Source organism: Neopsephotus bourkii, unplaced genomic scaffold (assembly GCF_033783945.1).
Source record: "Neopsephotus bourkii isolate Nb327-2 ecotype Australia unplaced genomic scaffold, CSIRO-AGI_Nbou_v1 NB_196, whole genome shotgun sequence".
NCBI classification, from domain to species: Eukaryota; Metazoa; Chordata; class Aves; order Psittaciformes; family Psittacidae; genus Neopsephotus; species Neopsephotus bourkii.
The window spans coordinates 8,326,028-8,345,450 of NW_026900709.1; the positions used below are offsets into that span (position 1 = coordinate 8,326,028).

The 19,423-nt window shown below is 39.7% G+C and overlaps 2 protein-coding genes across 9 annotated transcripts in view; one reads left to right on the forward strand and one right to left on the reverse strand.

Annotated features, from left to right (window-relative positions):
• The window catches only part of PDE1A (phosphodiesterase 1A), a 223,382-nt gene extending 216,490 nt beyond the window's left edge, over positions 1 to 6,892 (forward strand). For all 7 annotated transcript variants that reach the window (XM_061379068.1, XM_061379079.1, XM_061379057.1 and 4 more), the window contains 2 exons: positions 3,292 to 3,411; positions 3,751 to 6,892. In XM_061379068.1, coding sequence (XP_061235052.1) covers positions 3,292 to 3,368 — 77 coding nt within the window. In that variant the 3' untranslated portion in view covers positions 3,369 to 3,411; positions 3,751 to 6,892. The remainder of the gene's footprint in view (positions 1 to 3,291; positions 3,412 to 3,750) is intronic.
• A 6,362-nt stretch (positions 6,893 to 13,254) lies between these two features.
• The window catches only part of PPP1R1C (protein phosphatase 1 regulatory inhibitor subunit 1C), a 53,450-nt gene continuing 47,281 nt past the window's right edge, over positions 13,255 to 19,423 (reverse strand). For both annotated transcript variants that reach the window (XM_061379132.1, XM_061379129.1), the window contains exon 5: positions 13,255 to 15,064. In XM_061379132.1, the coding sequence (XP_061235116.1) occupies positions 15,050 to 15,064 (15 nt within the window). In that variant the 3' untranslated portion in view covers positions 13,255 to 15,049. The remainder of the gene's footprint in view (positions 15,065 to 19,423) is intronic.

Consider the following 19,423-nt stretch of genomic DNA (forward strand, 5'->3'; position numbering starts at 1 on the left):
TCTAAATGTAGGTATTTAATATTAGAGTTTTTGCAAGAGTTGTCATTGCTGCAGTATGTGTGCAAACCTCATAACTACAAATAGCACAGCAGTCTCTGTTTTCTCACTCCCCCTTTTTGTCTGTATAAGTGATGCTTGGGATGTTCAAGGGAGAGTATATTGTGTGTGATGCAGTAGCACTCAGCCCAGAAGGGAGATACAGTATAGGTAGCATCCCCCTTTTTTGCTTTTGCAGTTCTGTTGATGGCCAGAAAATCCAGACAGGACTCCTCCAATCAATGTCAGATATTTTCAGTGGAATGTCACTTCAAGCAAGCAGAAAGTGACATACACAAGTCCATGGCCTGACAATTTTGCCTGGTTCCCAAATTGGAGTTATTTGACTATTCTAAGAAGCAGTATACATCAGGCCATTATTAACACTCTCCATGTGAGATTTTTCTAACTCTGTCTTTCTGTCCTGAAGAAGAGGGGTAGAAAGCTAAAATTATGTCCAGAGTGTTTGCTGAGTTGCAGGGAGGGGAAGCAAGCACATTCAGGCACCAGGGCTGGGAGAATGAGACAGAAGGTAAGAAGAAAAGCGACTTAGTTACTCAGATTGAAATTTCCTATGTTAGCTGTCATTGTTCTGTCCTTTATAAAAAGCAGAAACCCAGTTTGGTTTTCTGTGAGTAAATGGTTGAATTACAAGAGGGATGTGTAACACAGGAAGATGATCTATCTGCATTCTTGGGGACTGTCACTGAATATTTGGATTTACTATGATGAGGGCTTTCCCTTAAAAAAAAATAAAAAAAGGATTGCTTTCCTCTTGTTGTGTCACATATCTTTCTAGGGGTAGTTCTTGTAGACCATTGCATTTTATTAACAGGATTAGCTCTGCCCTGGGTCCTGGTCAGCATGAAGGAAGAACTGAGGGGTCATTATTAAAAGAACTCCAGTTGTGACTGAATCTCATTTTTCTCCACAATACCTTTATCCTTTCCGTCATCTCACTTGAATTTAAGTGAATGTTATAAGAGTAAGTGGAACTATTATAAGGTGATTTACTTTTTTAAGTGATGATTTTCTTCTTCTCCTGAGTGTTTTATTAATTAGAACATTAATTTTAAAAATTGCTAATGTTTAATGAAACAACTCTGTGTTTCAATGATTTATAAATGTTAATTGGCACACTTTTAACAACACTCATGATGATAGCCACATTAATCCTTAATATCAAAATGTAAAGGAGATAATAAATCTGTGATAAAACAGATTATCAATAACTTCACTCTGTATGACAGCAGAGGACTATCCTGTCACATCAAGTTGTACAAAGCATTCAGCATCATCAACAATCAGCAACTGAAGGACTCTGGGGGATAACCAGGTTAAACAGCAGTGGACAGATCCACATCAGCAACATGCCAGTTTCATTTATGGTAATGCAAGTGGCATCAAGTAATCTTCCATGCCATGCAAATGCTAGTGACTGTTCAGTACCGCAGTGCTCAGCTGAGTGTTGAAGCCTTTCATCCATGCAAAGTGGGCACAGGTCGCTGTGGTGCCTGTTTTTTTAGCGTTCCTTGTGCTCACTGTGTGGCTAAACAGAGCAACAGTAAATAGGATCCTGGTACTGAAGGAGGCCATCTGTGTTCATGCATGGCACAATGGTGGAAGGAAGACTGTATTTAAAGAGTAAAGAATGTATTTGTGACAAAAATAGGGATTATAAGATAACCGCTGTTATCAACCATCCGTAGTGCAAGTTTATCATGTAAAAAACCTGATGCATTGCCAGGAAGAAAGTTATGTATGGTTTGGAAGTTAATGTTTAGTTTTCCTGAAAATTAAACATGCAAAGTTTTTGTTTCAGGTCCTCCACAAACTACTCCTATCCCACTCCTAAAGCTCTATGTCAAGTATAAAATTTAAATATTTAAATAAGTAGGTTTTATTTTTATGCCCCTCCCCATCCCCTTTTTTTGTTTTTATGGATAATAATGAAATTTTGCTAAATCCCTCCAAAAAAAACCCTGCAGGCTGAAAGATCTGGAGTCATTCTTGTTCTAACACATTAGTCCGATTTTGAGACTTTAAAAGCCTCTGGAGAGCTGGTTGTCTATATTCCACCTGCACTAAATTGATGTACAATAAGGGGGACAGTGAAGAATGCTGCTTGGGGGAATATGGCCTATCTGCTAGTGGCTGCATTACAGAGTGGGCAGTACCCACTCTGCCACCATTCATGGCAATGAAACCATGAGAAAATTAGTAGCAATTCTTACTCCTTTACAGTGAAGCCCTGATGAATTCACAGCTATTAGTTTTTTTTCTTTCCTTATTTTCATGAGCTCCCTTTCCTCTCTTCCCTTTCTCTTTTCTAAGCTGTGAAACTCTTCTTGAGCAACTCACCATCTTTCAACGTTCCTTTCAGATAACACATCGTCCTCTTTCCCTTTAAGCTGACTGTACCATTATTTTCTGGCTCTTCAGAAATCTTTCTCTGCCTGTATTTTTACTTTTATATTTTACTCTTATGCCTCTCCCAGCTCATCTTCTTCACTTTTGAGATTTCTTTTTCACATTTGTCAGTTCAGCATTATTAATCACTGATGGGATCACTCAACTGGTTGAAACTGAGAAGTTATGATTTAGTTAGCAGGTAGCACTGTAAGTTTGCTATATTCTCCACATGCTTGCTGGCTCAGTTTGTAGTTTCCTCAAATGTACTCATTCAAAGTTACTGAAGGAATAGTTTCAGCACAGCTAGTATTATCATTGTTTGTTTGTTTGAAATCCGTGTTGTATCACTTGGTTTGAAAGCTGCTTGTGTCACTTGGTGTCGTTGCTCCTATCTGGTTAAGTTAATTGAATGCTTAGAACACTGGCATCTTTCATTACCTGAGAGAAGCTTACTCCCCATTTGAAAGCCTACATTAAAGAAAGTTTAAACAGTACTTCTCTGCAGAGGGTGAATTTTGACTTTCAATATGTTGGACGATAAAATAAACCAAACCCAAACCCACTTTCTAAACATTCATGTAAACATCTTTTTTTTTTTTTTTTTTATTTATTTCATGCCGTGATCTATTGCTTTCATGCTATCTTTTGCTTTATGGATAAACCATAATGATTAGTTAATTCAATCTCATGCTTACTTCAGTGAGAAAGCAATTAAAGAAAGCAGTGACTGAAATCTCATTTTAACCTTATAAAAGTCAGGAGGAAAAAGTTCCTGTCTGTGTATTCGCTTAACTTGATTAAATTCCTCACTCAGGTTCCCAATCATATTTCTGTATCTTCCAGGTGAGCCTAAACATTGTAAGATATCAGAAGATATACTGAGAACCACTGAGCAGAAAGAAGCACTGGTAGAGAACTAGATTTGCCATTTCATAAAAGCTTCTGACATTTCAGACAGGACAGGTAATTTTGTCATTTCTTTCTTATAACGGGGAGAATTTTACACAGTAAAGACTCGCATAGTGCTGCTGTCATCCTCTTTGTTCTAGTTGTGGCTTTATTACAAAATTTTGAAGTGGGGACATGGTACACCCCACTTACTTACTACGTCCCCTTCAAAGCCATTTATCAAAGCCATTTAATATAAAGAAGGGAAGAACAATACTTTTACATCCTGGAATCCTTAATTGTCAGACTAAATGATCATGAGCTAAAACATCCTCAATTTATGCATATTAAATACTGGAAGTAGTAGTATTAAAAATTTATTGTTGATGAATTTTCATTTGACCTCTGTTGCAGGAGAAAAGAACTCTAGCTGTTCCTACCGTGTGCTCTCAGAGGCTGTTACTCATCAACTTGTTCTTGGTTCATTCTGTTTCTATGGAGAGTGATTGGACAAAATGATCAAGAGTGTAAAATATAAACCCTGAGCTGGCAACTCAAAGCACTTAACAACTTGCAAGATTTCAGTTGTATTTGTTGTTGCTATTTCCTCTTCTGTACTGCTTTCTTAAACTAGCCAAAATATTTCTTCTGCCAAAGTTGGACATTGCTTTATTGCATCTCTGACACCAGACATTTCCAATTAACCACACAACATTTATCGTCTGCCTGGGATAGCTGTTACATGTCACTGCTACTGGCATCCAGTGGAAATGGAAAGTCAAAATGAAACACTATTATAGATAGTTGTTCATGCAATCATGCTACATGCAACATAAAAGTCCTACTTGTTAGCTTCCTTAACATATCTGGAAATAAAAGTATAGAGTGTTGTTATAGGAAGTTGTAGAGTTATCCTGACCAGCCTGCATGGCTGTCATATGGAGAAAACTGGTGTGTAACAGATCAGTATTTGAAATAGCTCTTTAAAATTAATTAAGTAGCATCCAATATTAAAAATTCAAACATTCTCAGCCCTACAGTATTTTGGAAGACATCAGCAGTGGTGTCAGCCCTACCATGAAGTTGGTGCTTATTGTTTCATGGGGCAAAAGAGACAGTGACAAATATGAAAATATATGTCGTGAAATTTTGCTTCAGTTCAGCAAAATATTGTGTTGCCTCTCAGGCAGAACTGTAAGGTGACCCTGAGGCCTTACAGCACAGTTTGTCTCAAATGCAGCATGGATCCTGCAAAATCCTTGCTAACACTTGTCTCATTAAAAGAAAACACCAGGCTAACTTTCTCTGAGAGGCAGTGAAAGCAGAGCACGCAGGGAGTTACCTCTGCAAGAAGCCTCAGAATGAGCCCTCCAACCCAAACTGTGCCCACAAAGAGATAACTTTCATCTCCGCTTCCCTCAAGCTGCACGTGACTCCTCCTGGCTTGCCTGGGCATCTCATGCAGCTGCAGACAACCTCATTTCTCTGTGCTTGAACCTGCCAGGAAACTTGCACGCTCCCCTTCGTGTTGTACGCGCTCAGGAGACTTGGGTCACTGCACTCTCAGTTCTCCTTTTCGGACCCTGTGGTTATTACCTCACTGACTGAAAAAGTCTTCACTGTCAGCCATGGTCCACTCTGAAGAGGACTCATCGGGGTAGTGGCGTTCCCCTTGTGCAGAGGCTGATGAAGGATTGAGACTTACGTGCTATTCATCTGCTGCTTCAGGGATTTTACCAGAGCTCAACAGGCATCAGGCTCAACCTCAACAAGGGCACACTTTGTCCTGATTGAAGAAGTTGATCATAAAACAATCACCCTAGACTGAGGGTTCCTTACGCATCCATACCTGGTGACTGTCTCTTTTCTGACAGTGGAGCAATCGAAATTAAGCTGTGGACAGTGCAAGCTCTGAGCCCTGCGGTAAGGGCATGCCAAAAGGTGGAATTGCTGTCACAGAATATGTAAGCCATATACACACTATGTAAAAGAAGTAGTGTGCATATTTTTAACTTAAGAAATGGTTGTGCATATAGGATGTAAAAAGTTCATTTAAATTGTTCTGTGTATCTGGTCCAGGGCTTGTATTTAGCATGGACAAATCTCTGTACAGTGCAGTTAATGAATGAAATGTTAACAAATGAAATTGTATCATATATGTTATAACACAGTCAATATTTTTTGCTAAGAGTTAAGAATTTATATATTCTCTGCTGGTGTTTGAGCAAATCATTAGTAGCCTGGATCACTCTGTGCACCTTGCATTCTTTTGGGGAACGTTGGACTCTTTTTTTCCCCCCTTTCCAATAAAATGTAAAGCGTCTTATGGCTTCTTCTTGTCATTATGACAGGAGAAGAAACATAATGGTCATAATAAACTTCTTTCTAATTGTAAATTGCCATATGCTCTGGCAGTGAAAATAATCTTGTTTAAGATCTGAGAACTTGGGACCTTATTTCAGATATGTTGAGCATCTGCAGTTGCCACCAAATTTGAAAGGAACAAAAGATGAATGATATCTTGAAAAACTAGGCCAGTTACGTACCTGTTACAGAGTCTTCTTCAACATTGTAATTTAATGTTCACTGAGACTGAAAGTCTGGAGCAATCAGAATTTAACGTTTTTATAGTATTTTAAATTTCAGACTTTTATGATAGCTGAACTTGACTTTTTTTCTGTGTCTCTGTCCCATCATGATTTATATACACTGCAAGAATTTTCTCCCGGAAATTCAAGCAGAATTTGTACCAGATTCTGCAGAGTACTCGGAGCATCCTGTGGGGCCTTCAGTGTCCTGTTGTCATAGCTGTCACCAAGACCTCCCACTGCAGAAACTAGGAGCTCCTGATCTCACAGGAGGTACTCATTGCCTGCAGAACTCATTAATTAATATAGAAATGTGATTTGTGTATAAATAATCCTATTTGCTCATTTGTACTCAGTTTTAATCACTGTGGTAGATGTTGCTGAAATACAAGAAGTCCTTAGTTTTTCTTTAATGCCAGCTGATTTTCTTTCTTTCTTCCTTTATTATTAGCAAGACTTTCTGTGGACATGACCCAAAGGTTAGTGTATTGTTCGGATGAGGAATTTTCTCTGGTGGAGAAGGCTGATATAGCCAACATGTGTTAATTAAGGTTTGACCTTGCGTGAAATTCACGTTCAGATGGCAGAAAGGCATCTTGAGAGGGCCTCTCCCTTAACAATAGTTTACCTTTGAAATCTGTAAGGCTGCGCTACCAAAACACTGCATGGGGCCATAAGAAATGGTGTTTGTATATGCATCTTTCCCACAGCATTATGGGCATGTACCCCTGCATTGAGCACACTGAGGAGCTGTAGCTGTAGATTAGCCCTCAAGAGTCTTATTTTGTATTTTTATCTTGAGATATCTGACAGCTATATTATGTAATATTGTTATGGGCTATGATCTGACAGTATTTTTTTATTTAATTTTCGACAAGGCAATCTAAACCTGTGTGTTTTTATTCTGCTGTATTTGTCCGTATTTCTTATGACGATATTCCCAAATAAATATGATTTGAGGGCAAGGATCATGAAACTCCTGAGTTTTAGTTACAGATCTGCTTTCCTGAAGCATGTTTGCTCATTTGCATATGGTAGTATTTGAAAAGTAACAGAGCATAAATGGTTGTTTCCAACCGTTTTACCTGCTTGTGACTCTACACTTCATCCATAACTGTGTCCGTTTGCAGTACAAACTCACTCGCATCCTTGTAATTTCTTAAAGCAAGTCTTAAAGAAATTATTAAATTTCTTTAAGCAAGTCTTGCCTTCTTAGCCTTTACCGCTAAAATAGCCCTCACATGAAGAAAACCGTAACCAGTAGAACACTTTTTTACCCCAAGAAATGCTTACAGTGGGATGGTATTGATGGAGTTACTGGGACTGTTCATGTTAGCAACAGTTCTTCAGGAAGGGCACAACTTGCATGGTACAGTGAAAATTTAATCAAGTTCGGTGGAGCAGGTACTGAATGAGGCCATTCCTACTCAAATTGGAAATGAGTGTAAAGAATCCTATTGACCTAGACGTATATCAAATCCTAACAATTAAGGGTACATGATAGAAATAAATCAAGACAACTACTTTATATCACATTTTCTGCAGTTCCTTTTTCCCAGATGTTATCCCAGCTACATGCAAAATGGACCTTCTTCTGTTGTAGGGATGCCAGAAGTCAAAGAACCCACTACTGTGACCAGAGTAACTTCAAATTAATAAATAAATCAAGATCCCCAGTGGTAAGTCTAAAATGTACATTTTTTAACATAGACTATTGCATTATGTAACAGCTATTACATGAGAAAGAGGACAATGTAAGTACAACTAATATTCTTCAACATCAACCTAAATAAATTAACAGTAGCTTAGGAGACAAGTTTGTCTGAGAGGAGAGTGCATTCACTTTTAATCATTCTTTGAAAAAATCACATCCTTGAAAATCAGTATGGAAAAAATGAGTGGAAATGGCATTTAATACAAAGAGGAAAAGAAAGTGTCCTCTGTAAAACACACTATGCAGACATTTAGGCCACTTTCCTGGGTTAATTTTACTTTTCTGGTCACGTAATTACTTACTGTTTCTCCAGAGGCACCTTTTCCATGTCCCAGGGAAAACACTCGGAAGTTTTATCAGACTGTGAATGTCTAAATAGTCCCCCGGGAACAAAGAAGCAAGTTATATCCACAAAGCTATAAATGTGAAAAATGTCTTATAAAAAGACTGAGAGTTTAACTGGTTTGGGCTGAATTGTGCTGCAAAATACAGCACTTTGGTGGAGAACTGTTGGAGAGCTTTCCATTAGCTGGGCTTGGATAGATAATATCTGAATCAAATATGCTTTTCTGACAAATCACATAATGTATGAACTTTAAAGCTGAAGAGTTTTACGCATTTGCAACATCCTGTGTTCATTCTTACAAACCTGAAAGGAGATAAAATTATAAATAAATAAGGTGGTCAGAAATCAAAATGTTAAGTACAGTCTGGGCTTTGATCTGGAATACAGGCAGAATAGATGTTTTTTCACTTTTTCTTGGATTGCAGTTATAAAGTTAGCTATCTCATCATCACACTCCAACCTGTCATTAGAGTAAGATTTTGGGATTCGTACCATAATACTATGAACGAGCATCAAATAACATGAAAGTATTTGCTATTTATTTGTATAAAACCTGATATGATTATCCAAATTCAATGAGCCAAAGGGTCAAATTCACCTATGACGAAACTGCACCAGCCAAGAGAGCTGGTGTCATTATACCAGGAATTAATTTGATAATTCGATAGTAATTGTTTGTCTCTTGCTTTCTCTGTATTCAGCTTGTTTACTGCTTTTTGTCTGCAGTGGAGGATACTTTGGGAGTTTAATGTCTGTATACAAAGCACTACTCAACTTTAAGCCATCTAAATTCTTTTATGGAAACCAGATATTCAACTTTATTGTTTGGGATACTCTGGTATTTCTCAGCTCGAATGAATGGCAGCATATTTGTATCAAGATTGTAATATGATGCATGATGCATCTTTATTTTAGTGTACCTGTCTGAGATGGACTCCTATTCTTTCACAAGGTAGTTTGGAGTAGGGCAGAACTGTGTCTGCAGCCAGATTTGTTCTGGGGCACATGTGTGTGTTCTCAAGTAAATAGGAGCTACAGGAGCAGGGCTAGAGAGTTGATATTTCCAGTAAATTAGAGAATAAAAATGGCACGAGCAATTTAAATATTATTTATAATTGACCTTCATGTCTGTTTTTAATATTCAATCTGCTGAGTGTTTAAAAAAGCAATTAAAAGTCCCATATAATGTTAAAACCCTTGATAAATGTAATAAACAAATGACATATTCAAAAGTGAGAATCCGTGTCCCATTAGGAAAGAAAAAGAAAGATGAGAGCAACATATGGCAGTATAATTAGCATGATTAGGGAAGCACATCAACAGAATTTATGCTGCAGGGAAAATGTAATAAGAAACCAACACACTTTCCTCACTGCCTTGAAAACTGCAAATACTGCTCTCTGAAAAGGAGGAGATGCAGAAAGGCTCTGTGGCATTTAAAGCTGTAACTTGTGTTCTTCTGTCTTTATTAAAGATGCACACAGCCATCTGCAAACCATTTAATTTTTGCAGAGTTCACATTGTCCCATTGCTTTGATTAATAAGGAGCAATATTACACCTCAGCTGCTTTTCAGAAAGATGCTATTTTGGAAACCTAATTAATACTCCTTCCACAGTTAGCTTGAGGTGTTCGTTAGTGCCAAATACTGAGTTCTTATTTGTTTCTCATTATGTGGAGAGTATTGCTTCTCAATGCCAACGGTTTTGTTTCACATTTTGGAATAACCTTTCGACACTCCTGTTTTCCACAGCCCTCCCTTCAGAACAGCTAGTAACACCTGTCATCATTATTTTAACATGCCTATTACGTCTGTTGAAGACAATGTGGGCTATTTACATAGATAGACTATCCTGATGCACAGCAAATTCCTGCCATTTCCTGAACAGTTGGGCCAAAGAGAAAAAAGCAAAATTTAGAAACTTGGCAAAGCAATTCAAATCTCAGCTTACCACTAAGGGTCAGTATGTACTAAGCAAATGAATCATCACAAAATTGAAATGGATTATGTTTGGCCTAGGAGTAGTACAAAATATTTTTTCTCACCCCCCCCAAATAAACGAAACAACCCTTCCAGCCAACCCCCCCCCAAAAAAAAAAAACAAACCCAACCCTACAAACCTATAGCAGAAATGTAAACTTTGAATTTGTATAAACTTCATCAGCCAGCTTTGCTGTTACTGGAGATGAGTAGCATCTTACCAAGTGGCCTGAGGTTTAGTAGAGGGTGCAAAAATGTCTGGCATGAGATTTCCCCAGAGTGCTGCTATCCTCAGCAGATACAAACAAGAGAATACAGCAAAGCATATGAGGCATTTAGCATCCACTTTGTTGCCAAGTATAATGTTCTGCGTGAAAAGGTCAAATATAATTGCACATGTTAGGAACAGAGCAACTGAAACTCTTATGGCAGCTCACCACTGCTCTGAGCTGCCAAAGGGGGCAAAAAAGTGGGGAACACAGAAAAAAAACAACAAAAATCTCCCAATAACGGGGGGTGGGAGGAACCAAAACAGAAAAAAGAATAAAAAGAGAACGTTTGTAGACCTGAGCACCAGCATGGATGCTATAGGTGAGGAAGAAACAGGAGCTTTAGGGACAGCATGTTTTTGATATGCCCTTACATTGTACCCCCTGGGTTAGGGGATAGGTGACGCCTTATGTACTGCAGGAGTAAGGTCCCTCATAAAACCCACTGTGTCTCAATCTGTAAGAGAAAGCAAATGTACTGAGCTAAGGACATCTCATTGTACGGTACCAGCTGCTAGGTGTGTACTAAAGCAGCCCTGTAGCCTGCAGAAGCCCCACTGAAGTCATTCCCCAACCACCCGCAGCACTGCAGCCTACCAAGCCTGCCTCTGGAGAGTAGTTTGTCTTGTGGAGTAAAACAAAACAAATATCTTTCTAAAAAGCAAGAGCCACCACCGACCTGTCCCTCACTACTGACATCTGTTAGAGAACATGCAGATGGACTGGAAGTCTCTTCCTCACTTACTGGTGCAACATCAGGGGAGGGCCTGGCCCAAACATGGGAAGCAGAACCTCTGCTGGCAGCTCCATCTCAGTCAGCGCAACAGTGCTGGATGTGATAGGTTTTGTTCAATAACACCAATGGTGCAAGAACTAATGGTGATATTTCAGTTTACATTAGTAGGGAGAAATAGTGACATGATGAGAAAATAGTGGGGTAATCTGAAGCCTTGAACATCATTTATGGCAAGCTGAATAAAAAAAAGGCAAGAAATTCAATAATTAAATTGATAACAGAATAAGAGAGGCTTTCCTGTACACTACACATAGTATTTCCCCAAAGGAAAGTGTGCTGTTGGCCAAAACCTCTGGCCATTTTCAAGCCAAATTCCTCTGACTTCAGTGGAAATTATGCTTTTGAAAGGGCTTTTAAATCTTGGCTCTTACTTTTGTATCTATTTAAGTATTATCTGGCTTTGCACCTGGAGAATAAACAACATATACCATCCTGTAAGTCAAATCATGGAATTCTTCCAAATAACTTACTAGCACAACGTCTCCATAAATCTCTCTGAAGGGAAGAACGTGTCATGGAATAACAACTATAGTATAAGAAAAAGAAACAAGGCTGTAAGATGCAATAACAAAAGGCCTTAAAACCACTGTACATTAACGAGTTAAGGGATACCGGGAAAAGACTGAGATCAGTCCAAGGAGACAGCTTCCTTTTAATCCTGCAAATAACATTTCCTGTAATACCTTGAAAGCAAGAACAACAGCAAAAATACCCCTGAGTGGAAAGACAATCGATTTAAGAACATGGAGGGAGAAAGGGGAAAAAGAGATAAATCAGAGTTTCTCATTAAGAACGAACTATGTTCATTACTTGCCTGGGTAGGTTTCTTTCTGGGTAGGTTTCTTTCTGCTTTCTTTTTCTGTCAGCCTGTTTGTGGAAAATGAACTAATACAACCCATCTCTAAAAATCCTGCTCCTGCCAAACCTGCAAGACTCTTCCCCAGCAGGAGCAGGTACTGTGAGAGGAGATAGCTCAAACAGGGAACATGTCATCACAATTCTCCTTTCAGGTGTTTTCATACTGGTGTTTTCTTTGAGACACCTGGTGTTCAACTTACTTTTTGGTTGCTTTCTCAACCCCCTATGGATTCGTCTACACTAAAACAAAAGATGACATTAATGGATTTTTTTGTTTGTTTTAATCCATGCATTTGGTGATGTAAACACATTGGGCAATGATGGTTGACCACTGACTCTCACAAAGAAATCTACATGGTTCAAGTGTACTGAGGTGGAGCTCTCCATGCTGTGAAACAACCAGAGCTTTCCATTACACTCCAAAGTGTATGAGAGGCTCTCTGTCTAAGGCTGCTGTTTTTAAGTCAGGGGCTTCACCAAAACTGAGAAAAGACCTAGCTTAGTACGCACACTGCGTTTCCCTTCTTCCCCCGCACCCAGATATTCTCCCATAGGGTTCACTGGCAATTCACTGGCAATTCTTCTCTACTTCATGCCAAATACTTGTTTTCAGTGCTCTGTTGTTTTATTGGTTCTTTCCTTTGTATCTCCACTTAGTGTATGCCTCACAAGTAGAAGATCAGGCAAGCAGGGTTTGCTCAGCTTTTCAAAGTAAATATAACTGATATATAAGAGAATGTGCATCCTGTCTTTGTCCTTCAGATGAAGTCCACCAGCAAATGATGTTAGGGTAGATCCATAGTAAAATCTCGCAACTGGTCCTGTCCCTTTGCTAGAAAGGAGGAGTCTATCCCTGTGCTCAGACACACTGCTTGCACAACCTTGGATCAAGAAAGAGAGAAAGGAACAGGCTTTTAACATGATAAAGCGGAAATATTTAGAGATGAGGGGATGATAAGATCTGGATTTAGAGATGCATCTAAATACTGGTGCGGCTATCTGAGGTTCTTATCAGATCTTGATGCTTCATCCAGATCATGGCTGTAAACCGGAACTGTTTTCCTCTCATTGCTGCGGTAACAATCCTGGAAACACTCAGATCAAGTTCAAACTAAATCTTTTTTAGTTTTTCCTGTTATGCTCAAGTCCATCTGTCATCCTGAAACACGGTGTTCAGTAATGAATTCTCCAAGATCTTACCAGGTGTTTTTGTTGCCTTTGAAATGTTGAGATTCCAAAGTGTTCAATACCTTGTCCTGGTATCAAGTATTATACATCATGCACACTTTTTCCTTTGCCTGTAAGTTCTAGGCAGTCCTCATCTCAAGCCTGTGGGTAAAAATAACCAGCAAAAAGCCATTAATATAAAAAAACATTTTATTAGCTAGCAACACAGGTAGATGGTGTGAGGTTAAACACCAATGACTGTTTTACAACTGGGAGCACTGTGTCAATGAACAACCATGTGAAGAGCCTGGTGCTGCACGAAAGCAAAGCTGTGGTAAAGCTGTGGCCAGAGGCCCGCTTTTCTTGCTATGATTCCAGTCTTAGCTTTGGGCTGTTCAAATGTTTTCTGAAGGGTTATTTCCTTCTTTTTGTTGTTTGTGGCATAAAAAGCCTCCAGTCCCATAAGTCCCGTATTTGCTTCTGTACATCTGAAGAGTCCTTCTTTTAGTCTTTCTTCCATAGCCATGCTGAGCTGGAGTCACAGATCCTTTTTGCAGCATTTCTACAGAAAATGGCAACAAAGAGGGCAGATACAGAGAGACAGATGGAGGGCAAAAAGATGGCTCCCAGATATAAAGAAACACTTGTTGACAGATCCTGTTCGCAGCAGGTCTCCATGGAAGACTTTGGATTGAGAGTGAAATCACCATGCAAGGCATAGACAAAAGGCTCTCTGTTTTCATACGCTTCATCTCCTTTTTTTTTTTTTTGCTAGCTCAGCCCTTTAAAAGAGACTTAAAGCAGTGGAAAGTTAAACTGAGGGTAAAACTTTGTATCAAAGGCAAGCAGGTAATACAAAACGACAGTGAACTGGTTTAAAAATGGCCATTGATAAAAAAGGAAATGATCCGTCAAGTGCAACTTTGAAGGAGCACGTTTTTCCTTCTCTGCCTTATTTCATTTTATGCCATCAAGTTTGCATGGTCTGACAAATGAAAATGCTGACCTGAACCATGCCAAACTTCACCCCAAAAACCTGACTCAGACACGTGCTAAATCCATGCACCTTGATATGCTACCATTTACTGGCTGAAACTCTGCCAAACACAGAGTGGTCTGGCCCTCTTTCTCAGAAAAGGCTGTAACCCTATACTTGCTGCAGGTGATGAAAGTGAGTATCAGCATTTCCTGCAGCTCAGCTGGTGCATGGGGACCTGCTCACAGGTCTCACACACTCCTGTGTTTCCTCTGACTCTTAAATTGAAACCTTTTCTAATGCCTCCAGATAAAAATTATCTTGTGTAACGAGAAACTGTTTTGGCTGACCTGACTAGGCAACCTCAGACCAAAAAAGCAAGACTAGTACTTTAAATGTTGCATGTCCAGGGAACATGGGGGAGAGTCTCTTTGCATCCCCCTCTAGACTAAGAGTCACCTCTGCTTAGTTTGTTTCTACCTACTGCGGGTAACCCTAACAATGCTGGTAAAAGCTGGCTTTCACTGAAAGGATAATTTTATATGAATGTTTCTCTGCACGCTAGACAAACCCACTGTACAATATACAACCTTGTCTAAGTGAACATATTATTTATTTTGTAGCTTTTAAATCAGTTTTATTTACAACAGAGTACAGCTCACACACAGTAGTTAAGCTCTGGCAGTACTGATGTCAGGTCGCTAACACATTTGCGAATTACATTTCTAAGTCATAGAAAACGAAAGAAAAAATGACTTTAAAATAACTGGTTTATCTTTGGGTATGAGGATCACAGAACACAATTGCAGGTGGCTGTAAAACCCAGCCGAGGGCCTTCCCCAGGGAGCCCTGGTGCTGCCAGCACGGTGCGGGGACACAAGCAGTGGCGAATGGTCTGAGGCACGCACGGCCGCGCAGTTCAGTTACTCTCTGTGATGTGGCTCCTTAATGGCCCCACTCCTCTTCCCTTTCACTAACTCCCTCTTCTTCCTCTGGAAACGCTGAATCACTCTGGCTCTTCAGATGCTTAATCCCTGAAAATGCAGAAGTTATGATTAAAGCTGTGTTGGTTTTCATCAGGCATTTTCTTCCTGACGGAAATGAAAAACAAAAATCCAAAGTAGAAGGAAGTTTTTTAAATGCCCATACTGACTCCCTTGATCACAAACCTCTTAGTTCAAACAATACTATGGTGTATTTCCAACAGAAACAGTCTCTTGAGTATAGGCTCTGAGGAAATTTATCATGTTTTGTTAACAGGACAGATCTGCTGAAAGATGCCTTGCAGAACAGAACAGTATTTGCTTGGTAATCCCTGATTGGATTAGTATTGCTGATCTCAAGCAAGTTAAAAGTTTTCAAGGCTCAGACAGCAGATGTGTGATTCTACCAGAATTTCAACTTAAGCCTCTTTCTGAGACTGATCTGCTGAAGGTCAGTGCTCACATGGACCCAGTGCCCCACAGTCACAGCTCCCGTGTGCACCAGAGGTGTTCTCCAGCATGTGTCACCATAGTCCTCACATGACCCGCAGAGCTGTCCTGATGCAAAGAGGACATTGCACTCAACAGAGGGGGAGCTGCTGGCATCAAAGCCATGGCAAGTTTGGATCATTTCCCCCATGGAGAATGTATTCTGTTGACTTCCAAAACCCCCATGGGCTGGATGAAAAGAATAAATACCTATAACAGGGTATGTGGAAATTTAGGTTTAAGAAAAAGTGTGAAGCTCCTTTTGCTGGCTGGTTTCAGCAAGTGAAGTAGATTCTATGAAAATAAATCAAATTCAAAGTTATTTTCCCTGTCCCATGTTCAGCACAAGCAAGCAGGACTTGGTGGATGGGCCTAATCCCATCTTCTCAGCTTTGCCTTGTGGTATAGAAGAATGCAAACTAAAAAATGAGATAAAATCAAGCTAAAAAGATGACAGGGAGTAGAGACCCAATATGGTTGTTATTTATAAAAAAATCTAAACAGCAGATGCACAAGAGTGGTTTCTAGGTGCCCTGGGTTTTGTGACAAACAGTTATGTAACAGGAACATAACTGTTAGTCGGAAATGCATGATTTCAACAAAACATAAAATTGAATTAGGCTTTCTGGTGTCATTACTGCCATAACATGGAAACATTATTGGTTTCATTACATACCATACATAGTTCTATTCACTATTCTATTTGTCAGAAAAGAAAATAGCTTTCCTTCTGCATCAGTTCCCTTGTTTGCTGAGGAGAAATTGCAGCCCAGCTGCTTTAGATAACCACAGCTGGATAGTCAAACCCCCACTGTCATAGCACTTGTAGAGGCACAGTTTTCAAAGAGGAGTGCACCCTTAAATCTTACACGGCAAGATCCAGATTACCTCAAATTCAGAGTAAGAGAAATTAATAGTCTATATCCAAACGCTGTGGCCCCCGCGTCACTTAACCTGGAGATTCCTACACTTCACTGTTCATGTCCACACCACTCCAAAATATGGAACAGTCTTTGTCCAAATACCTCACTTGAAAAAAACAAGAAAATCCACAGAAGTTACTCCAATTATTCCAGTTCAACAAAGTTACAAACAACTGAAACCAGAATTTTACAATGGGTCATACAACTGGAGTGCAGCCAGCTCTGCTTACAACAGGAGCCCATCACTGCTGTGTGCTGGCCTCTTGGCTCCTCTCTCTTTTTGTTATTCCACGCAAATAGCAGTACTTGGTTCCCTGGGAAACTGTTGTTCAGATGTAAAACAAGCAAATAAATTAATGCTCCCAAGCCACAGTACTTGTAATTGTGCCCTGCAATAATCAAACCATTTCCAGTTAAGTAACTGTGATACCTGAAGAAACAGCTAAGGTGCTCAGCTATGACCAAGCTTGCCTCTTTAGCAAGCCCTTTAGTAAGACAAACACTTTAAATAGTATTTCACCTAACTATAGGTTAATGGACATTAATTTAAAAATTATATTGTGTTTATAGGGCAAATTTATCTCCTGTTTACTTCTTGAGTTACAGAGCTATTTCTTGCACATTCACAGTATCCATCTAACAGCTACTATTCAGGCAGGAATTGCTAGGAGCCAGAATGCATCATTTTTAGGGAATTTTGGAAAGATGAATAACAGAAAGCTGTGGACAGAAAATATGTCACAATATACAGTTAATATGATGAAGCTTCATGAAATAGTATTTTTGGTAGGAATGAAGACTTTTGGCAATATAGTGAACTCAAAAATTGCAAGAGAGGATGCGAAATGACATCAGTGAGCATTATCCATTGATTAGCAGCTGACTATCAATCTTATTTAATGATTTTTCATAACCTGTGTTCTATAGCCTGACTTCACAATGCCAGTCATTTAATACCACTGTGTCACTTGAATGTAAAGACTTACAGGGTTTCCTGCACTGCCCAATAGGTGCAAAAGACTCGATATCAGTATTTGTAAGGCTCAAGATTGTTGGAATTAACTGACCCTATGTGTGGCATTACAAAATAAGATGCTCAGCTACACAATGAAATAGGTTAGCATGAACAGTCAAGTATGAACATACAAATATGCATAACAAAAAGGGCTGTTGTCTTTCCTGGAAGGATACACTCCATGCACAAAGCATCAGACTTATACAGGGCAAAAAGTCTAAGGTAATACTTTAAATGATAGCAGCCATACTCTTCGATTCAAAGCATATCTAGCACATAACATTGCAGTAACCCGCAGTGGCTGCAGAGGGTAGTCCAGAGGCGTTTGAGATGGGCAGGCCAGGGAGAGCACTGGCAAATACATCCACAACTCAAGAGGCAATTACAGTGGCTCTTGCGTGTCACTCCAGGAGGGTTACTCGAGTTGTGTGCCCTGCTCTTTGTCAATACAAAGCAAATGATAAGGAGGTAGTGAAGTGAAGCTCTGTCCACAAAGATATTTTTTTCTCATTTGGACCTATTGATACCCAGTACCTTTGTTTAGCAGTCTCTGAATTGTTTGCTGAAAGGTTACATTCTCCTAGAGACCAAGTGAAAACTCATTACTCTGGTCACCTCAACTGTCTTTACAATTGCTACTATGGTAATGTTAATTTATCTGAAAGGATATTTCCTTCTTACATTTTCCATATTCATACGCTAGTAACACAGTTCATGCCCTCAGCGTTCTCAAATATTAATTAAGAGGCACCAGAATGCTGTTGTTTAGGGTTTGTTTCTATTCATTGATTAAGCACAGTAGTAAGGATGAGCAAGCAAATAAAGACTATGATTTTACTCATAGAAAAAAACCCAAGCCAAACACAGCCAGGATACTGGGGGGATGGGTAGGAGGAGAAGAGGAAAGGGCGGGAGAAATGGGGGATATTTTAGAAGATATTGGTTGTACACACAGCTGATCCGAGTTAGAAACATCAAGTTACTGATTCTGCGTAAACTACACAAGCTTCATAATATGAGTTGCAAAATGGGAGGACTGGAAATGCTGATCCACAGAGTCACCCTGTCGCAACATGTCCCTTATTCCAGGCAGTGGGTAACTCCGGATTTATGGTCACCCTGACCCTCCTGAAGCACTGTGCCTACACCATCCTGACGCTGTTTCATCCCCTCTCACTGCTTTGCCCCCAGCCCGGATTGCCCTGCCATGTTCTCCCCTTGTGTGTGAGGTGGTTCATGGGGTCAGAGCCATCCCACTGACTCTACCGGTCCCTGATACCCACTGTGCCAGACCCAGCTGCTACTCCACAATATCACGCTCTGGCTGGGGCTTTGCTCTTTGCCTGGAAGGTCTGACAGCAAAAAGCCCTTCCAGCCCAAGGCTGCCCCTTCTCACAGCTCCCTGGCAATGATTTCATACCCACAGTGTGTTCAACCTCACTCTTGCTCTGCCTTAAAACAAAGCCTGTCTGAACACTGCCTCCTGTTCTCTTTCTACCCGCCCCCCTTCCTTTTATGCTTCTAAAGCCAGCAGGGCAAGAACTGTTTTTCCTCAAAGGGCTTATATTTCACTGCAGGTAATTTAATCCAATTAATGCTGACAAAGAAACCCTTTATGCCAAAGCATATTCAGTAGCCGTGCAATAATACACTTTGACCTGGTAATTCTTTTTAGATGAAGTCACTGCCTCAAAGCGTATTTCTAGATTACTTGTAAATTATGAGTGCAAATGGAACAACTTTCTGGCATTTTTGCAGTCACATAACAACATCTATGCTGTTTAATCAACAGCTGTCTTTTTGCTTCTCTCCATCTGACCAAAGCATCAGATTAGAAGGCTAAAGAGTGTCACAAGGTATGAAATATCCAAGTGTTCCTGAATTAAATAACTCCTGGGAAAACAATCAGATTACTTCAGTAATTAAGGCAGCTCTCCACCCTATTTAACACTTCTTCCTTCACCCCACTTCACTGCCTCAGGA